The following is a 19,411-nucleotide window of genomic DNA, read 5'->3' as shown; positions in this document are numbered from 1 at the left end:
CTGGCCAAAATCTTCTTTCCAAGTGTGAACTCATGGAAGGACCTACAAATGACTCTACCAAAATCTGCATCACTCTAAAGACAATGGTAGAAAAGAGGTATTGAGAAATGTTTGGAGTGTATCATTAGAGGGACCCAACACTTTGGTGAACAAATGCCAGACTAGTAATGCTTTCTTTAGACACTATGATTTATAGTTGGAAGCGTGTGGTATTGATTACACAGGAGGCTGAGGAAGGGCCAGTAACCACAGGACAGAATGTGATACAATGGTAAGAAAACACACAGATTTGGGGGTGTAGGAAAATGGCATTTGGTTTTAAGACCCTCTTTAATGCCAAAGAGGAAGCAGGACAGGACCCAATTGCTGACCCCATCACACCCAAAGGAGTCTCGACTCTCTCACCCGAGGTAGGTCAACTCCACTTTTCTCATTTTCCATATGGGAAAACGGAAACAGGAAAGACAGCCAAGAGTAAAGCCACCCTATGGTAAAGCAGAGCAAGGAGGTGGCGGCATGTCCGTCCATCCCTCAGACAGGCCAGCAAAGCTTCAACGTGCTGGTTAAGGTGTTCCTCCTTGTGCCTCATAAAAGTGAGGGCAATCCAAATTGTGACACTCCCTGGCCTCTGACACCTGCGTGTGTCAACAGCAGTTCACAGGTGAGGAGTGCAGGCAACTTCCAGCTTCCCAGGGAAGAAAGACAGAAGTCATGTTTTGAGATCCCCTCCACCCCGCACCCCTTCAACCATAGGATTTATGGGGTGTGTGCACACAGGTGGAAGGTGCTTCCATGGACACCTGTGGGTCCTACCCACCTTTGAAGCCTGGACCTCTCTGCATGGGCCATAGACCTCCTGCTTGGGTCTTGCTCCAGCAAATATTTCTAGCTCTTGGCCCCAGGCTCCTAAATCAAAACTCAAGACACTGGCCATCTGCAGGCAGAGCACTTCAGCAATAGAACAGACCTCTGTGGGAAAATCTGTCCCCCCGATGCCACATAGGTCAATGATAGCTGACAGGCTCACCTGCCTTTGAACTTCCCCATGTATGTAACTGGAGGCTGAGATGTCTTCCTTCAGATGGGCCCCTAGCTGCCCAGCTCAAAGCACCAGGATAAAGTGGACTAGGCTATGGCAGAAACAGGGGCACCTTCCAAGAGAAGCCCCACAGACTCCTCCCCTTCCCTCCCGATGGTACAAAAAGGGGGAAACACAGCACTGACACACCAGTGGCGATGACCCTCGGGGTGCTGGGAAGATCTGTGGGACACCGTCATGAACAGCCCCAGTCAGAGGACACCTGAGGCCCCCAAGGAGACAAGGTGCTAAGAGGGATGGGAGCCTCTTCGCAGAAGCCAAGTCATCCATGGAGAGCTAAACCTCAGGCGGCATCCTCTGGTCTCACTGGGCAGGCCTCTGAAGTGGGCGACCAGTCGTTAGGGTGGTCTAGACAGGGCCAGGGCCATCTCTATGGCGCAGAAGAATTCATTGTAATGTCCTGGAGGGCTCTGTGCCATAGGAAAGGGACTTCCCCCCTCTCTCGGGGAGCCACACCCAGGCTCCCCCGCCTAAGGAGCCCTACAGTGGGGCACAGGCAGCATTTTGTCCCTTTATAGCAGCAAACCCAATAAACAGCCAGGTATAGACACTCCAAGTCTCAGCAAGCACCCGGGAACTGAGAGTGCCATGGCCACTAGTCACTTCCTTCTGGCCCAGAAGAGGTCCGGAGAACGCACTCAGGAGTCTCCGGGGTAGAATGAATATCTGGTTGGCAATGCCAGCAGGGTGACAGGCAGAGACAGTGCCTGGCGCTCTCCTCTGGGGTTCTAGGCATCCATATCTAGACCAGGTTCCTGGAACAGTGACTGCTTCCTCAGGTTGAGCCGGGCACACTTGGGGCACGTGGTCGAGTTGTCATAATAGCAGTCCCTACGGTTAGAAAGACAGGCTGGGCTCTGTCCGGAAACCCTTACTTCCCAGGCTAGCTCTCAATGTCTTTCTGCAAACAGGCAATCAAGCCCAGAGCCCCTCACAGCCATAGAGCAGGGGCAGAATCAGCATCCCAGCATGATTCACCACAGTGCCTGGTGTGCAGATGCTGGCCTCCACTAAAGAGGCAGGACTCCTACCGGCAGACTCAGGCTCCAAGCTTTTATCTGCACGTGTGTGTTCCTGCACAGGCAAAGGCACATACATGCCATGTGTGGAACACAGGAATAGTTGGCAGGAGGTGGCTCTCTTTCCACCGTGCAGGCTGCAGGGGTCAAGCTCAAGTCCCTGGGCTTAGCACACGCTCCTTTACCTGCTGAGCTCTGACTTAGTCAGCCATCACTATCACATGCTGACAGTGTGAAACTTCTGTCCTTGGTGCTTCCCAAACTGTGTGTCAAAGTACATATAACATGGCTCTGCAGGCTCCTTTTTTAAAACATTTTCTATTGGAGGGGCTGGAGAGAAGGCTCAGTGGTGAAAAGCACTCGCTACTCTCCCAGAGGACCCAGGTTAAATTCCCAGTGCCCACATGGCAGCTCACAACTGTCTGTAACTCCAGGTCTGACACCCTCATACAGACATATATGCAGGCAAAACAGCAGTGCACATAAAATAAAAAACAAAGAAATATTTTTTAAAAAGCTTGTTTCCCTATTCAAGCGTGAAGAGAGGTGCAGGTTTGGGACCATCTGGCCTGTACTGATCCAGAAGGAGCAACTTTGATGCAGGAGCAGAACCAAGCATTGAGCTGGTTCCATGGGCAAGTCAGGACCAGGAAGGCTGCAGAGGTCATAGTTTGGGCTGCAGTGGCTGAGCACGGGTGATCATTCCTAACGGAACTTTTTTTTCTTGTGACAGGGTCTCATGTAGTTCAAGCTGGCCTCAAACTTGCCGTGTGGCTCAGGATGACTGAACTTTGATCCTCCTGATTCTGCCTTCCAAGTGCTAAGATTATAGGCCTGTACCGCTATGCTTAGCTCTCTTCTGTGCTAGAAATCAAGCCCAAGGTTCCATGCACACTAGGCCACATTCCCAGCCCCTTAACAGAACTTTTAATTTAGGCATAGACACCAGGGCAAGCGGCTCTGAAAGCCAGACAGTAAAAAATCAGGCACATGTCTCTTCTCCCAAGGGCAGCAGTGACAGGGGCAGGGCCGCAGAGGACAAGGGAGGAGCCTGAGCACCCTGCCCGAGAGTGTCACAGGCCACACCCACCTGTGGAAGACAGCTGAACAGTCGGTGCACACTGATGTATGGCTGTCAAACGGGAACAGCACGTCACCTTCTTTGCAGAGCTCACAGACGAACCCCTTGGCTTGGCACCGCTGTTGAAAAGGGTATCAGTGAGCCGGGCGTGGTGGTGCACACCTTCGATCCCAGCACTCAAGGAGGCAGAGGCAGGAGGATCACTGTGAGTTTAGGGCCAGCCTGGTCTACAAAGTGACCAGGACAGCCAAGGTTACACAGAGAAACCCTGTCTCAAAAAATAACAAAACCAGAAAAGGGAATCAGTGTGATGGGCATCGCCAGTCCTGGCCCCTGGGGCTGGTGGGCAGAGCAGCTTGGAGACTGCTCTAGACAGGGCCGTGACTCCCGAGGGGACAGGGAGGCCTACCTCACAGTCCAGCTTGATGTGCTTGGCGAAGAGCGTGTGGGTCTCGGTGAGCGAGCAGCTGAGCCGGCCCAAGTGGACCTCCAGGAGGTCCTGGATAGAGTACATCTCATCATTCTCCACAAAATGCTGTCGGTCCTGGAGCTGCTGAGACCCAGCAGGCGTGAAGACGAGTGCAAAGCAAAGTCCCCCACTCGCCACCCACAGCCCCTCCTGATATCAGGGCCCAGGGTTCGAGTGGAAGCCACAGGTCTCACAGGGGTTCTGTTTGGGAACCCCAAGAACCTGGAGAGGCCAGGGGAAGATATACAGCCTAAGCAACACTTCCTGATGTGCGTGTGCCCCCATTGCACACACCTATCGTGTCCCTCCAGCCACAGTGGCTGTTCAGCACACCCCACCTGTCCCCACTGCTCGCCCTGCCAAGGCTGCCTCTTCCTGGGCTGTTTAACAGCTTCCTTTTCTTCCCACCTCTTACACGTCCTGCTTCTGGACGCAGCGCCCACACCCTGACATATTACCTGCTTTCCCTTGCCTTCCTGACCCACTGGCCACTCTCCAAGGGCCTGTCTTGCTCATTGTTCCCATAATTTAGACCAGTGTCTGAGATTACTTAGTGAGTGAAGCAGTACCTGAGTCTTAAGACTTGTATTTTGGCCAGGAGTAATGACTTTAATCACAGCACATGGGAGGCAGGTAGATCTCTGTGAGTTTGAGGCCAGCCTGGTCTACAGAGTGAGTTCCAGGATAGCCAAGGCTACACAGAGAAACTCTGTCTCAAAAACAAACAAACTAACTAACTAATAAAAACAACAACAACAAAAACCTTGCATTTTAAGCTGGGCGTGGTGCATGCCTGTAGTCCCAGCACTCAGGGGGGCAGAGACAGGTATATCTCTGTGAGTTTGAGGCCAGCCTGGTCTACAGAGCAAGTTCAGGACAGTCAAGGATATACAGAGAAACACTGTCTGGAAAAAACAAAAACAAAAACAAAAATAAAACAACTTGTATTTTGTTCAACCTGCCGGGGGAGGCTAATCTCCATGAAGGCTAAACACAGTAATCATTTACCTTAGTTTCCCAAACTGACATCATCAGAGAACACTGTTGTATGTAGACTATCTGACAGCTTGTTCTAGATGTGACATTCCCAGAGCAAACCGTTTGGAAGGCTGCTAGAAGCATAACATCTACTGTGTTATCTGACAAATCTGAGCATGAAGGCCTCCATCACTCTGGCTGTCGGAGACCTGTCCCTCTAGCAATCTGACCTGCAGCAGCAACCGTGCCTCCATGGCCTCCTTGCAAGTGATGAAGTATGGCTTCATGAGCAGGATGTCCTGGCGCAGCTTCTGTGGACACAGGCAACAGGTGGGCATGTCAGCCGTGGCACGCTGACGCCACAGCTGCTTCTGGAAGGCTAAGGGGCTGGTTCTGTACTGGCTTCAGGGGGCCAGGCTCACAGGGTGGCTTCTCCTTACACTGGGGGTCAGTAGGGACTGGGGAAGGTACCCTCAGATTCCACCAGGTGGTCCTACATTTGATTGGTTTATCCTACCTCAAGAGCAAATCAGTTCTGAGCTACACTGGAACCTGAGGTTCATCACATGCTGCTCTTGAGATCTCCCTTGCAAGTTACTTAGCCCATTTCACAAACAGTGAGCCCACCCTACTGCCCCAGGATGGGCTGAGCCGCATCCAAAGCCCTAGGCAGGTCCCATATCCCTCATCAGTACCTTGGCCTTGACCATTCATCCTGCTCTGCCTCAGGCTCCTCCCCTAAAACATGGAAGATCTTTCTACTATTTGTTCATGACATCACTTCCTGCCTGAACTACAGTGTCTGCTGATTTCTAACTTTTGGCTACGGCTGGCCAAAAGCCACATAGCGCTGCTGAAAATGCTCAGTCTTCACCTGGATTGCTCTAAGTATAGGGTACATCCATACTAGAATTCAAAGTCATCGAGAACACAAAAAAGAATAAAATATCTTGGCAACTTTGTATGTTGATTGTATATTATAATAATGTTTTGGTTCTACTGGTCTGAGGAAAACATGCTATTAGATTATACCTGCTGTAATCCCACACTTGGGAGAGAGAGACAGGAGGGTCAGGAGTTCAAGACCAACCTCAGCTATATATCAAATGCAAGGTCAGCATGAACTGCATGCTCCATGCCAGATCTATGCAATCCTGGAACTGAACCCTCTGCTTCCTGCATCTAAACTAGCATTCTGACAACTGAGCTACATGCCCACCTAGACAGATAGATAGATAGACTGACATATCAATAGATAGATTGATGGATAGATGGTTGATTAATGAATAGAATTAAAACTGTCTCTCTCTTACACACACACACACAACACACTTTCTGACAGGCTCTGACTACTGGAGCTCAGGCTGACCTCACCCTGATGATCCTCCTTCCCCAGCTCCCCAATGCTAACATCACAGGGATGAAACACCACCCTACGTTTTCAGTGAGATTATTGGAGAATTTAACATTGTCTCTATGGTTGTAACACTTCTGCTCCAACAGATAACAAAGAGGCCTGTGAAAGGAGCAGACCCTCCGCTCAAAACCTCCCATAGGAACCAGGAGTGGTGGCCCACGCCTTTGATCCCAGCACTTGGGAGGCAGAGGCAGGCAGATCTCTGAGTCTGAGGCCAGCCTGGTCTACACAGTGAGTGCCAGGACAGCCAGGCACTACACAGCCAGGGCTACACAGAGAAACCCTGTCTTGGAAAACCAAACCAAATAAACAAAAACAAGACAAGACTAAACAAAACCTCCCACAGGGAGACAAAGCCATCCCGGACTAACAGGGGCCTGGCCTCACCCGGATCTCCACCAGCTCTTCCACGTAGTTGAACAGCAGAGGGTTAATCTCTCGGAGCCGGAGCACCGGCCGAGACAACATCAGCGCCAGGTAGCGCATGCTGCAGCGGGACACCTGCAGGAGAGCTGAGTGAGCAGTGCACCGGGCTGGGACTGCCCCTTCTCCCCCTTCGCCCTGCTCCCCACCCCCAACCTCCAAAACCCAACCTTGCGTGGCTCAAAGTCCCAGTTGTGCACCACTCGTGCGGGGATGACGGCCAGGTCGTTCCAGTGGCAGTGGCTGCAGTAGTACTGGCCAGTGTAGTCACACTGCCGGGCCTCGCTGGGCACGCCTCCTGTGGGGGCCGGGTTGTTACAAGGTCAGGGTAGCCAATGGGGACTCAGGTCTGCCTCCCATGCCCAAGGGCTGACACCGTGTGGTCCATCTTCCCTCTCCACGGCTGCAGGAGAGAGTGAGCTGAGCTAGGGGGTCTGCCCTCTGGACTTGACTTACCCGTTCTCCCCGAGACGCCCTAAGTCACCCTCGGTGTCTCAGCACCCTGCCTGCTCATCAGTGAGGTAAGACAGAAAGAACCCCCGAACGGACCCCGTAAGTCAACAGCTAATATTTCCAACTCTAGGATGTGGTTATTTTGCCACATTTTCTTTTCTTCTGCAGCTCTGGGACAGAACCGAGAGCCTTACATAGTCGGAGCAAGCATCCTTCTATTGACTCACATCCCCAGAGCTATAGTGTTCATTCGTTTGGTTGGTTGGCTGTTTTCCCCTAGTCCTTGTCTCTGAGTTGAGGTGCTGAAGTCAGAGATGAGAGACTAGCCCGAAAGAGACCTAGATAAGCCACAGAACAGCCAGAAGCTGCCTGTTCCCATGGGAACTGAAGGGATGCCAGTAACCTCCCTTCCTCATGCCAACCAAGGCGCATGGACCGCACTGGCCCCAGGCCCCCACTCAGCTGCTTTAGGACAATTTTCTCCCACAACAAGCAGGCGCCCTTCCTGGATCAGCTCTGCACTGTGCTCTGGGTGGAAGGAGACCCCTTCCTTCACTCACGCAGAGAGATGGGGGCGCGGCACTCCGCACAGCGGTAGTCCTGGCTGTCCAGCCCGGCCTCGGGACAGATGTTCAGCTCATACTCAGCCTGGTGGCTGACCTTGGAGCTGACACAGGGTTTGGAGATGAGGTTCAGGCACTTGCTGTGACACCGATAATAACACCCTGCAGTAGGAAAACACACATATCTCTCAAAAACTGTGTGGATCGCCTCGGCCTAGGAGGACCTTCAGCTGGACTCCCCCCCTCAATCGGCTCCGCCCTCCGGTGATCACAGCAGCTAAGACTTTCTCCCCAGACTACTGCCTGTCTCAGCATCTCAACGGTCCTCATGTGTCTGGACCCCAAGCTTTGTCTTAATTCGTGACTCACACATCTAGAGGCAACGTTCCATCAGCATCCATCAAACCCCAACTATCCAGTAACATTTCCTCGCTTACATCTCAACTGTCCTCTCCCACTTCCCATCTCAGGTTTCAGCAGCTCCACCCTTCTGGGATTAAGATACGACCTAAGTCACCCTGACTCCTCAGCACTGACCTCAACCACTTCTCACTCAGGACTCAACCTTCACCAGAAACTATCCTCTCCTCCCTTCTGCTCAGCTTTGCAGCCCTCACTGCACATACAGAAACACCCTTGGTCTCCTGTAAGTACCTCAATTACGCCGCCCCTTAGCCACGATGCTCCTCTCAGAGGCAATGGACACATATCAACCTTTGCACATAGGATTCCCCCATACAGCATCCTTCATCCTTAGATTCACTCCTGGCTGACCTCCAAGGGCTCGCTAAAATTGTCACGAGAGTCTTTTCATTCTACCAAATATAACACCCACTGTACCCTATAAACATTACTCCCTCTCCATGTTCCTTTCCCAGCACAGCATGTCATTTCCCAATCCGGTTTCTCACACAGAACCATCATTCTATGAGGTTTTCTCCGCGTTTCCCAATAGAGTAGCCTCCAGGCTCACGCGGCCACTGAGCATTTGTAAAGTCAGTAGAGACACTAAACCGAGGATTCAACTCGGCGGACTTACACTTTAAAGCCACCCTGTGATTCGCCACTATACTAAACAGCTCAGATCTAGACGCACGCGGGGCCAGCAAAGGCGGGCACGCTGGTCTCCCCTCATCTCCGGCACAGCAAGCTCTGCCATCGGCCCAGTCTAGAGTCTGGGAGCAGAGCTTGGGCGGGAGGGGTCTGGGCCGTGGCCCACCTGTGCAGGTGTACCAGGTCTGGATGAGGCCCCAGATGATGGTGCTGCACTTATCGCAGGTCTGCTTGACACTCTTGCTCTTCTCCTTGTAGAAGCGGTGCTCCAGGAGAACCCGGATATTGGGCTCCTCCTCATTGGGATCCTGCGGGGCAAAGTAATAGCACAGTCCCGGGTGAGTTAAGCTGCAGCTCCTCCCCTTCGTGCCAGATCCCCAACCCAGGCCTTCCAGGCACTGCCTGCTGCAGAGATTCTGAGTGTCAGCCTATGCATGTTCCCGTCTCTCTTCAGCAACTAAATTAGGTATCAACCCTTGAGAACACACACAACTTTCTCCAGCCTCTTTGCACCCAGGGGCTGTAGACAGGAGGGCAGGTACCTCCGCCCTTCCGGCCCTTGTTTCGGCCGGGTGCCTTGCGCTCCCTTCAGGATCTGGCAGAGTAGCAGAAAGAATGCCTCAGGGTCCTGAGATTTCTGGCTGCTGCCTGGAGCAACTATGCAGTTTTCTTGAGGAAAACTACACGTATATCTCCTTGAACCACTGTCTCTTGGGATGTGCTTCCTACCACGCATATCTTCACCTATTTCCTAATCAATACTGCGCTTTAAACTCCCAGAGGCCCAGAGTCGGGACAGGGAGCACGGTCACAGCCGAGCCAAAAACCACAGACTCAGGACTGATCCTGAACTTCCGTGGGGTTTGGATTCCGTGACACACCATCTCCTCTGGTTGACACGCTCAGGTGATCTCCCCTCCTAGGTCATACAACTCAAAGAGGAGTTGGTCAACACACTTGTCTCTGTAGGTGATCACAAAACTAACCCACGGCTGTGACGGTTTCAGGAATGAGCACATATTTCTAGCCAATCACTGTGAATGTTTCCTAAGCTTGTGACCCAGGCCTAGCCAATCAGTCCTGACTGAGCTGCCCACACTGAGAAGGACTTGTGGGAAGACGGGTATCAATTGCCGAGGCCATCTCCGCCACCTCTGAGTGATGCCTGAAGGTTGACTAAACACCAGGCAGAAAGAAAGACACTGTGGAAGCTCCCCTCCACGCAAACGGTTAACAAAACAATTCTTTTTCGCTGTAAGCTCCTTAGATTGGCTCCTCCCAATCAAGAGGGGCTGTCCTATCAGGGAAGCAGCTAGCCTCTGCTTTCACCTGGCTTTTCCACCCCTGCCTTGGCCTCTCAGCAAACAGGGAAGAGCCACCTCAGGAGGAGTGGAGACCTCGCTGTCCCGCAGCCTCCCGTCATTCCAGCTCTCTGAGGGAGAGCAGGTCAGCACGCACCTTCAGCTCCTGCAGCTTCAACCGGAGGTGGATCAGCCTAACCACGGCATCCTTCTGCTTCTCCGACTGCTCGGGCAGCTCCAGGATCGCCTGCTTGCATTCTTCTATCGCCTGCCGCAGCTGCTCCACGTCAGAGGCCAGGAAGAGACCCTACCCAGGTTGGAATGCAGCGCTCAGAGGGCCGCCTGGAAGTGCCTCCCAGTGGAAGGTGAGCCTGTCCTCATGAGTAAGGGACAGAGCAGGCCTCAGCTTCCTACCCAGATGAAGACAAGCTCAAGGCCCAGGAGAGTGAGGGACACATAAGAACCCACACACCAGGCAGTGGAGGCGTACTCCTTTAATCCAGCACTGGGAAGGCAGAGGCAAGTGGATCTCTGAGTTTGAGTCCAGCCTGGTCTACATAGTGAGTTCCAGGACGGCTAGGGTTACACAGAGAAACCCTGTCTTACAAAAGCAAACAGCCAAGCTTGGGGGTACAAGCCTCTAATCCCAGCATTCAGGAAGGCAGAGGCAGGCAGATCTCTGTGAGTTCGAGGCCAGCCTGGTCTACAAAGCAAGTCAAGGACAGCTAAAGCTTGTTACACAGAGAAACCCTGTCTCAAAAAAACAAAAAAAAAAAAAAAAAAAAGGGGGGGGGGGGAGGAGCTAAAAGTCATCCTCAGCTACATAACAAGTTTGAAACCAACCTGAGCTACTTGAGACCATCTTAAAGAGAAAACAAGGGGCTGGGGAGATGGGGAGATGACCCAATCAGTAAGGTGCTGCTTCCCACGCAAGTCTGACCCCCAGCACACAGAGCAAATGCTGGCCACATCTGTATGACCCCCAGCACACTGAGCAAATGCTGGCCACGTCTGTATGACCCCCAGCACACAGAGCAAATGCTGGCCACATCTGTATGACCCCCCAGCACACAGAGCAAATGCTGGCCACATCTGTAATCCCAGCGCTGGGGAAATGGAAACAGGATGATGCCTGAAGTTCCTTGGACAGCTATTCTTGTTGAACAAGTAAGCTCCAGGTCAGTGAGAGACTGTCTCAAAGTAAACAAATAAATGAGGCAGAGCAAGTGAGGCAAGCGAATCTCCAATCAATCCAAGGCCAGTCTGCCCTACAGAGTGAGTTCCAGGTCGGCCAGGGCTACACAGAGAAACCCTATCTCAAAGAGATGAGAGAAACCAGATGGTGACACACACCTTTAATCCTAGCACTTGGGAGGCAGAGGCAGATATATCTCTAAGAGTTCAAGGCCAGCCTGGTCTACAGAGCTAGTTCTAGGACAGCCAAGTTAAGCCAAACCAAGAGAAACCCTGTCTCGGAGAAACCCAAAAAAGAAAAAATAAATGGATAGATAGAGAGAGAGAGATAGACAGATAGATCGTAAGGTGGATAGCAATAGAGGAAGACACCTGACATTGACAGCTGGCCTCTACACGTGTCATATACACATGAGCCTGTGTAAGACACATACACCAAACACACAATTAAGAAAAAAATTAAAAAATGCAGGGCCTGATGGCTCACAACTCTAATCCCAGTTTTCGGGAAGCAGAGGCAGGCCGATCTGAGTTTGAGGCTGGTTTGGTCTGTAGAGTGAGTTCTAGGACAGCCAGGGCTGCACAGAGAAACCCTGTCTTGGGCATGACTTCCAAGAGCAAGGGGTGTTGCTCCCAGCATGCTTATCTAACATTCCAGAGGCCCCCAAGATTGCACACACAAGTAGACACTTCCTCTTTAGAAACCCTTCCACCATAGCTTTTTTAGTTGTGCTGTTTCATTTCTAAAAAGAAAAGTTGAGAAAATGAGGAAGGCTTAAAGGAAGCTAGCAAAGCAGCCTAACTGTGCACACTCACCCCAGACTCAACACTTCTGGGTGCTTTCCTCGTACACTGACCCAGAAGCTCTGAGTCTGGCTAAGGCCACACCTAGAAGGCTCTGCTTCCACTGGGAAGGTCACCCGACTCTGTGCTAAGATACCCTCCTCCTTCCATGTGATAGCCTTCCTAAAGGCTCAGGCAGAAAGGTAGTGATGTCCTTCCTCTTTGGAGCTCACTTTGTGGCTAAGCAGAAGTGTGAGCAAGACACATTACAAAAGATGTCAGACTCTCTGGGCTGAATGACGTGGACATGCAATCCAACTACCTCAGAAGCTGAGGCAGAAGGATAAAACAGTCAAGACCAGCCTGTGCCATAGAGCAAGTTGAAGGCTGGATCACCACCTTCAGAGGTTTAAAGGATTACCTTTAATCTCAGCACAGGGAGAGGTGGGTGGACCTCTGAATTCAAGGCCAACCTGGTCTACAGAGTTTCAGCCATCGCTACAGAGAAGCCCTGTCTGAACATACTAGATAGATAGATAGATAGATAGATAGATAGATAGATAGATAGATAGATAAATTTACCCTGTTTCTCTCAAATAAGGTAGAGATGCTTTGCACAAAACTAAAGGGCTTTCAAACATACTTCGTTTTTTCTCTTCAAAACAAGCCTCTGTTGAACATAATATAGAATAAGCCGGACAGCACGGCACTGCAAAGTACCATTTATACAAGACACCTGGGGACTCCACACAGTCTCCATTCTCACACTCATTTCTGAAGATCCTGAAACCGAGGAGGAAAGAGAAGCCTCACCTCCTTCCTCAAACCCAAGCTGTCTCCAGACTCTCAGATTTGGAAGATGAGGGCCGGGTGCCGTAAATGGTGCAGAGTCTAAACACAGGTGACTTGGGGACCCAATGGCAGTGGCTAGCCAGAAGGGAAACTATACCAACTCACGAGTGTCTGAACCACTGGCCACCTGCAAGTGCTGTCAGGAGGGTAACACCTCAGGGTCCAGACTCCACAGCTTACCACAGGGCGGGAGAAGTGGTCTTCAGACAGGCCGAGATCCATCACGCGCTCAGAGAAACAGAAGTCAGGTTCCCCGGCCGGCAGCTCAGGCAGGGTCTCTGGAGAAAGAGCATAGGCATGAAGGATGGAGAGGTCCACCTGCAGCCTCTGTCTCCTCATCACCTAGGGAGGCAGCTGGGCTGGATAGGACTGAGCCAGGGGTGCAGGGGAGCCCACAGAAAGTGGGGGCTGGGGAAAGCCAGGCACCACTCTTGCTTCGTCTGGTCCGCATTTGTAAAGGACTCTGCCTCAACGTGAAGACCAGTGAAGAAGTGGGGTTCCCATTTCTGATCCTCTCGTAGGAAGTTTGACTCTTGTGTGCTTCTCCTCCCCCAACCTCCCCTCCCCCCGAAAAAAAAAAAGACTTGTGAACCAACACTGGGAAGTACAGAGTGGCCCACAAGATAGTATTATAGAAGCATCCCAAACTGGGTGTGGCCAGCATCTGGGAGGCTGACACAGATTCACCTGTTTCAGTTTGGGGCCAGCCTTGGCTACATAGATTGACCCAGTCTCAAAATAAACAAATAAATAATCCCAATTTCTAAGGCAGATGCTCCCTGTGTGAACAGCTAGAAGGGAAAGCGCTGACTGACTATACCACAAATTTCATTAAGTTCTTCGTGGTCACCCTAACAACCACCCTGACCCCAGCACCCCCTGCCTACCCTACCCAGAATCCCTGCCCTCCTGCCTCTCTGAACCCAAGAAGGTGAGGGTCCTCCCAAAGACACTGCATCCGGCAGACTCGTCTCCCTAGACCTCAGCCCCGAGTTTGCTCCAATGTCTACAGAGCAACCTCCTGGGCCTCAGCGGCGATCCTCCAGACTCAGACCCCTGCCCGCTAGACCAGTGGTTCCCCACCTTCCGAACACTGCAACCCTTTAAAATAGCCCTTCATGCTGTGGTGACCACCCACCAAAATACTATTTTCATTGCTATTTCACAACTGTAATTTTGCTGCTGTTATAAGCCACAATGTAAAGATCTGTATTTCCTGATGGTCCTAGGTGACCCCTGTGAAAGGGTTGTTAAGCCCCACCCAAAGGGGTCACAACCCACAGGTCGAGAACCAATGCTCTTGAGTGTCCACTCTGGTAAAGAAAGCAAATGAATTAAAGTGTCAGACAGTCTACACAGCCCTCACCCTGCACAGATGCTCACCTTCGGAAGTGATTTCTTGGGCCTTCTCACTGGGTTCCTGTTCATGATGCTTTGGTCCAGGCTGTTTGTTGAAGGGGTTGAGGTGGGCCTGCCGGAAGCGAGCCAGCTTCTCATCATATTCCATAGCATCCCACCTGCAGGGCCCAGCACGGCCGAGGTGAGCGTCCGGGTCCCGGGCTCCCCACAGCTTACCCTCTCTCTAATGCCCTGCCTCTTTCACTTCCCAGAAGCTGGGGGTAAAGGGCTAGTGCAAGGCAGCCCCCCAAAGCAGCCTCGATCCTTAACCCCCAAGCCACCTGGGCTATCCCAACTGTGCTCCCCTGGCAGTATGCTCGCAGAAGAACCCCCAGTAATAAGGACCAGCCCAGGGGTACAGGCTTATCCCAGTTGCCTGAGGGAAAGTCTGGACCCCAAGATCACGCCCCTGTGCAGAGGCTCCTTCGGTACCAGCTGCTGTGGGGCCAGTGCAGCCTTGGGGCTCCTCAGAAGGCTCCTTGCTAGGCCTCAGATGACCAATTTCTCACTTGGCCCCACTCCAGCTGGGCCCTTTGCTGCTAGCCGATGCCTTTAGGACACACCTCTTGAAATGGGATCGTCTTTCCTATCCCTTGAGGTGTTCAGTACAAAGCAGAACACCCCAAAAGAACCATCCGTGTTAGAGTGTGCACCAGAGAATACCCTGGACTCAACCCAAGGTCCTGCTCCCGGCAGGGCGACCTAGGCACCCTTCCCTGGCCCCAGCAATGTGACTAGCTTCTAGTGTGGGGTTGTACCTCTCAGGCTCCTGTTCCCACCCTACTGCAGAACCCCGTGGTCTAAGCTTTCCCCACAGCTCCCTGCCCAGGGTCCCGTCTGTGTAGCAGGAAGTGTTCACGTTCCGGCTTCTCAGAAAATCAAGATCGCCAGGCGCTCCTTCCCCTCCCCAGGGCTCAGCCCACACTGGGAACACAAGGCTGTCGGTTCCTGGCAGAAAGGGAGGGGCTGTGTCTGAATGAAACAGGAGCAGTTGGAATGCAGCTCTCTGCTTATCTAGTCAGGGCACATTCCGTAGCTTCTCTCCACCTCTGTTTCTCCATCCAGAAGTGGGTCACTGTGGGTGAAATCAGTTCACAGACCTGTTCACGCCTATAATCCCAGCACTCTGGGAGGCAGAGGCAGGTGGATCTCTGCATTACAGGCTAGCCTGGTCTACAGAGCCAGTTCCAGGACAGCAAGGGCCACAAAAAGAAACCCTATCTTGAAAAACAAACAAACAAACAAAGTCCTCTATTCAAGGTTTGCTGTTAGGATAGGAAGCCAGGAGGCGAGTTTAGAGCTGTGTCATAGGTGCCTGGTACGACTGTGCTTTTGCCACACTACAGTCAGGAATAAGATGAGCCCTAATGCCTTCCCTGCTCTTAGAGATTAGAGCAAGCGGGGCGTGGTGCATGCCTGTAAGCCCAGCAGAGGCAGAGGCAGGTGGATCTCTCTGAGTTCAAGGCCAGCCTGATCCACAAAGTGAGTCCAGGGCTATACAGAGAAACCCTGTCTCTGAAAAAACAAAGGGGGGGGGGAGTTCTGTCTCTTGCAGCCAAAATAGATACTAATAGACCACTCCAGTCAGGTCAACCTGAACACCAGCTCTGCCAGCCTTGCAGCCTTTCTCTGCTCCCAATTCCTCACTCCTCAAATACAGAATTATAATGATACCATGTAGGGCTAAGCAGTAATAGGGACACTCACGGGAAAAGAGACAGACTCTCGGCCCTTAATCCATAAAGCCTGTTAGTCACCCATTTCCTCTCCTCTCTTACTAGCAGTCTATGGGATGGCCCATTGCCCATCCTCTTACTGCAAGAGAAAACCCCACCAGGCGGAGGATAACGACAGGAGGTCTCCAGGGACAAACTGGCCACTTATCTCCATTTTACATGGGAAAATCCCCTTCAACCATGATGAAGGACATTTCTTTAAAATTGTAAGCTGGGTACAGCAGCGCATGCCTGTAATCCCAGCACTCAGGAGGCAGAAGTGAGCAGATCTGAGTTTGAAACCAGCCTGGTCTACAGGGCAAGTGCCAGGACAGCCAGGGCTACACAGAGAAACCCTGTCTTGGAAAAAACAACCAACCAACCAACAAACAAGAAAAAAAAATTACAAAATGCCTTCATTTTTCTCTGTTGGCAGCATGAGCTTCTCCCAAATTCTCTCCTTTGCCATGAAAACTTCAGCCTAAGAGCTCACACACAGGCAGGCTTCTTTTCTATAAGCATCGGGACAATCTCCATGGGTTCTGGTATCAGGATTTTTGTAATGATTAACTTCATTAATAAAACAGGTCCAAGAGCAGGGGGATGAGGAGATGGCTCAGCTGTTGAGAGAACTTCCTGCTCTTCCAGAGGACCTGGATCTAATTCCCAGGACACCTAGCTGCTCATAACCATCTTTAACTCCAGTTCTGGAACCTAGCATCTATTTTAGCCTCCACTGGCACCAGGTATGTAAGTGGTACACAGACACACATGTAACCAAGGACACTCACCAGAATATGGTGAGCACCTAACAAACACCAGTTGCAATTATTACTGTCATCATTTTTGAGACTTGGGCAACTCTGATTTAAATCCAGGGGTAAGGTACCTGTGAGATGGCTCAGTGGCTAAAGGTACTTGGTGCCACATCTGACAACCTAAGGTGAACCCCAGGACCTACAAGGTGGAAGGAGAGAATTGATTCTTGCAAGCTGTCCTCTGACCTCCACATGTGGGCCAGAGACATGCTTGTGCCCACACACATATACACACAAAATAAGTAAATAAATGAATGTAATGATAAAAATTTATTAAAATAACAAAACCAATCAATGTATGGTCCTACTCTCTTGCCTGGAAGTCAGGGAGAAGGCCGAGGCTGACCGGAAGAATGGGTGTGTAGGGCGGGAGCCACTCCCAGAAGCCATCTCTGGAACCCTCCTGGTGTTTCAGAGTACAGTTAGAGGGGCACAAAAGACCTTGGGAAAAACCCTTGCCAGCAACTCTCCTCTGGCCAACTTTCCCAGGAAAATGGTTCCCTTACGCATTTCCTAACTGGCATGGCCATCTGACCTGGAACAAAAGCAGGGGTGAATTAAGCAATGGAGCCATTTGACCCGTCTGCCTAGTTCATCTGGAACCAGTTGGGAGAAGCGTATTGCCCTTTCAGCCGAGAACTAACAGATGACACCCCAGCACAGGCGGGCTGCTGGAAAGCAACAGCTTTGAGGATGACACCATCTCCTATTTCCTCACCCGCCTGCCGGAGCTCTGCACCCAGAAGTCACGGTTGGCCTTGAGAAAGAGATTCGAGAAAGGGGGAACAAAACAAAACTCCGTTCCATCGAGCCCCACGGAGGCGTCTCCCAAAGCAGATAATAGTCACAACTTGACAACTGAGGGCCTCAGAGTAAAGCCCAAGGGTCTGTGGGGCATCAGAGGCCCTGGGTGGAAGCTTCGGACCGGTCACTGAAAACGAGAGCCCATCTCCCGTGAGTTCCTGCGGGCTAGTCCAAGGGCCACAGGGGGCCCGGGGAAGGGACAAGGTACATCCTTTCTGCTCCCGCCGGTAAGGATGGACGGGTAATCCGGGACGGGCAGGGCCGGCGTTAATCATTCTCAGCTACCCAAGCAGGCGCAGCCAAGCGCACCTCACTCACACTCTACCCCCTACACGATGAGCTCCTTCTGAGGACGCAGGTCCCCACCACCTTCCTCACCCATTTCAGAGTTGTGAAATCGGAGGCTCAGGGAAGCCCAACATCGTAGAGGGAGTACATCCCCGCGGGTCCTTGGGCCGGGAGTCCCAGGCGCAGCTTCTGACAGCCACCCGGTGGCTGGGGGAGGGGGCCCCCCATCTGTGAATGCTAAGCTCTGCCTCACGTAATGCAGGGACCAATGAGGTCATCGGGGCCTTGCGCTCAGCGGAGAGCCAGCAGGCGGCAGCCGGGAGCTGGACGCCTTTGCTGGAGGCCTCTGCCAGTTCCGCGCCCTGGGTGCGCGCACAAACCGGATCGCGGAGCCCGAGCAGGGGCGACTGCGTGCGGAGATCTGCACCCGCGCCTGCTTCCCCACCAGACCCACCAGACGCCCCCGGAGGCCGCCGCGCGGCTTACCTGGCTGCGGCTACATTGTACCAGACCGGCTGGCTACTCTGTATTCCGCCGCAGCTACGACGCTGCACCCGCTGTTCTGCCCGCTGCTGCCGCCTCCGGCCAGGAGGTTCATGACACCGGCTGCCCTCCTGGCTCACCAGAGCGCCTTCCAGTCTCCTGCCTCAGCGCCGCCGTGGGGTGCATTGCCTTTTCTTGCTCCCCCCCTGGTAATTGCGCTCAAATGAATGGCTCCACAGTGGTAACCCCTGACTCCTCACAACTCCAGCACTGACATTCAGCTGTCCCACCCGCGGCCAACCTTCAGCGCATCCCTGATCTCGATCCCCGGAAGCTTTGTGAGACCTGACTTCCACCTGTGCCCCTCTTCCCCACTCCATGGTGACCACCACAGCCGCGACAGCCACGCTCTCGTCAGCCTCCCTCTGAGCCTCGAGGCCATCCTCAGCCCAGCAGTTGGAGGGGTCCTAGGGAAGAAGGCTCCCTCAGACTTCGCTTTCCAGCTCTCTCACCACCAACCTCCCTCCTTACCCTTAAAACGCCAGGTCCACACTTCCGGTCCACTCCTGCTCAGCCCCTGCAAACCGAAACATTGTTTCCCAATGCCTATTTCCAAGGGAAGCCTTCGGCCAAGCCTCAGTGCCATCAGACATCTGAGAAGGATAAATTGTAACAGGAAGTATAATCCAAATGGCCCATGAGCCAGCTAAATTGACAGAGACTTGCCCGTTACCTAGGTGGTCACGCCGTCTGTAGTGGTGTTGACGGCTTTGTTGGAGGCAGGGGTCCCAGGGCAGCACCTGTCCTCTGCCCTCATGTCCAGAATATCTGAGAGGCGTTCCATGGAGGAGAAGCCTGGGGAGCTGGCCTTGCTTTATCAGGCAGAGTGGGGCGGGCAACTCTCCAGTGTCTGGCTTGTCCACAGCTTGGGCTGGGTCTCGGTGGCAGGCCGGGCATTTGAGGCAGTTTTTACAGGTGGTTAGGGTTACCGTAGTCCAGGGGGAGCTCCTGTGCCGCGCCATCTTCACAGCCGATGCTGGTTTTTTTTCTGGAAATGTCCTCTGCCAAAGCTGTTCATCCTTTGCTCTTCAGGTCAGCCTCAGGGAGATTTTTTAGAACGAGGGCAGAAAGCAGCCGCATTGTTCACCAAAGTATCACAAGAACGGTCTCTAGGCCACAAATCAAGACTCTGCTCCTCTGAAACGCCTTGTGTTGGTTCC

At 52.5% G+C, this 19,411-nt stretch overlaps 1 protein-coding gene across 5 annotated transcripts; it reads right to left on the bottom strand.

The window, feature by feature from the left end:
* Positions 1-168: 168 nt before the first annotated feature.
* Def8 (differentially expressed in FDCP 8 homolog) lies at positions 169-18,278 on the bottom strand. Of its 5 annotated transcripts, none has more exons than XM_055621066.1 (13): positions 18,195-18,276; positions 16,688-16,755; positions 14,069-14,202; positions 12,866-12,963; positions 10,014-10,163; positions 8,722-8,863; positions 7,500-7,664; positions 6,657-6,784; positions 6,451-6,564; positions 4,877-4,957; positions 3,609-3,752; positions 3,209-3,318; positions 169-1,930 (listed from the first exon to the last, which is right to left on the bottom strand). In XM_055621066.1, the coding sequence occupies exons 2-13, from the start codon at positions 16,726-16,728 to the stop codon at positions 1,828-1,830; spliced, it is 1,410 nt and encodes a 469-aa protein (XP_055477041.1). In that variant the 5' UTR covers positions 16,729-16,755; positions 18,195-18,276; the 3' UTR covers positions 169-1,827. The 5 variants fall into 5 exon arrangements, with proteins under 5 accessions (XP_055477041.1, XP_055477045.1, XP_055477042.1 ...); XM_055621070.1 differs by having other exon boundaries at positions 3,609-3,698; XM_055621067.1 differs by having other exon boundaries at positions 3,609-3,749; positions 18,195-18,275.
* Between the last annotated feature and the right edge of the window lie 1,133 nt (positions 18,279-19,411).

This window comes from Psammomys obesus, unplaced genomic scaffold (assembly GCF_907164565.1).
Source record: "Psammomys obesus unplaced genomic scaffold, mPsaObe1.curated_primary_1811, whole genome shotgun sequence".
Classification (NCBI taxonomy): domain Eukaryota; kingdom Metazoa; phylum Chordata; class Mammalia; order Rodentia; family Muridae; genus Psammomys; species Psammomys obesus.
Note: the sequence above shows the minus strand (reverse complement) of the source record. Positions and strands in the feature narration are given on the sequence as shown.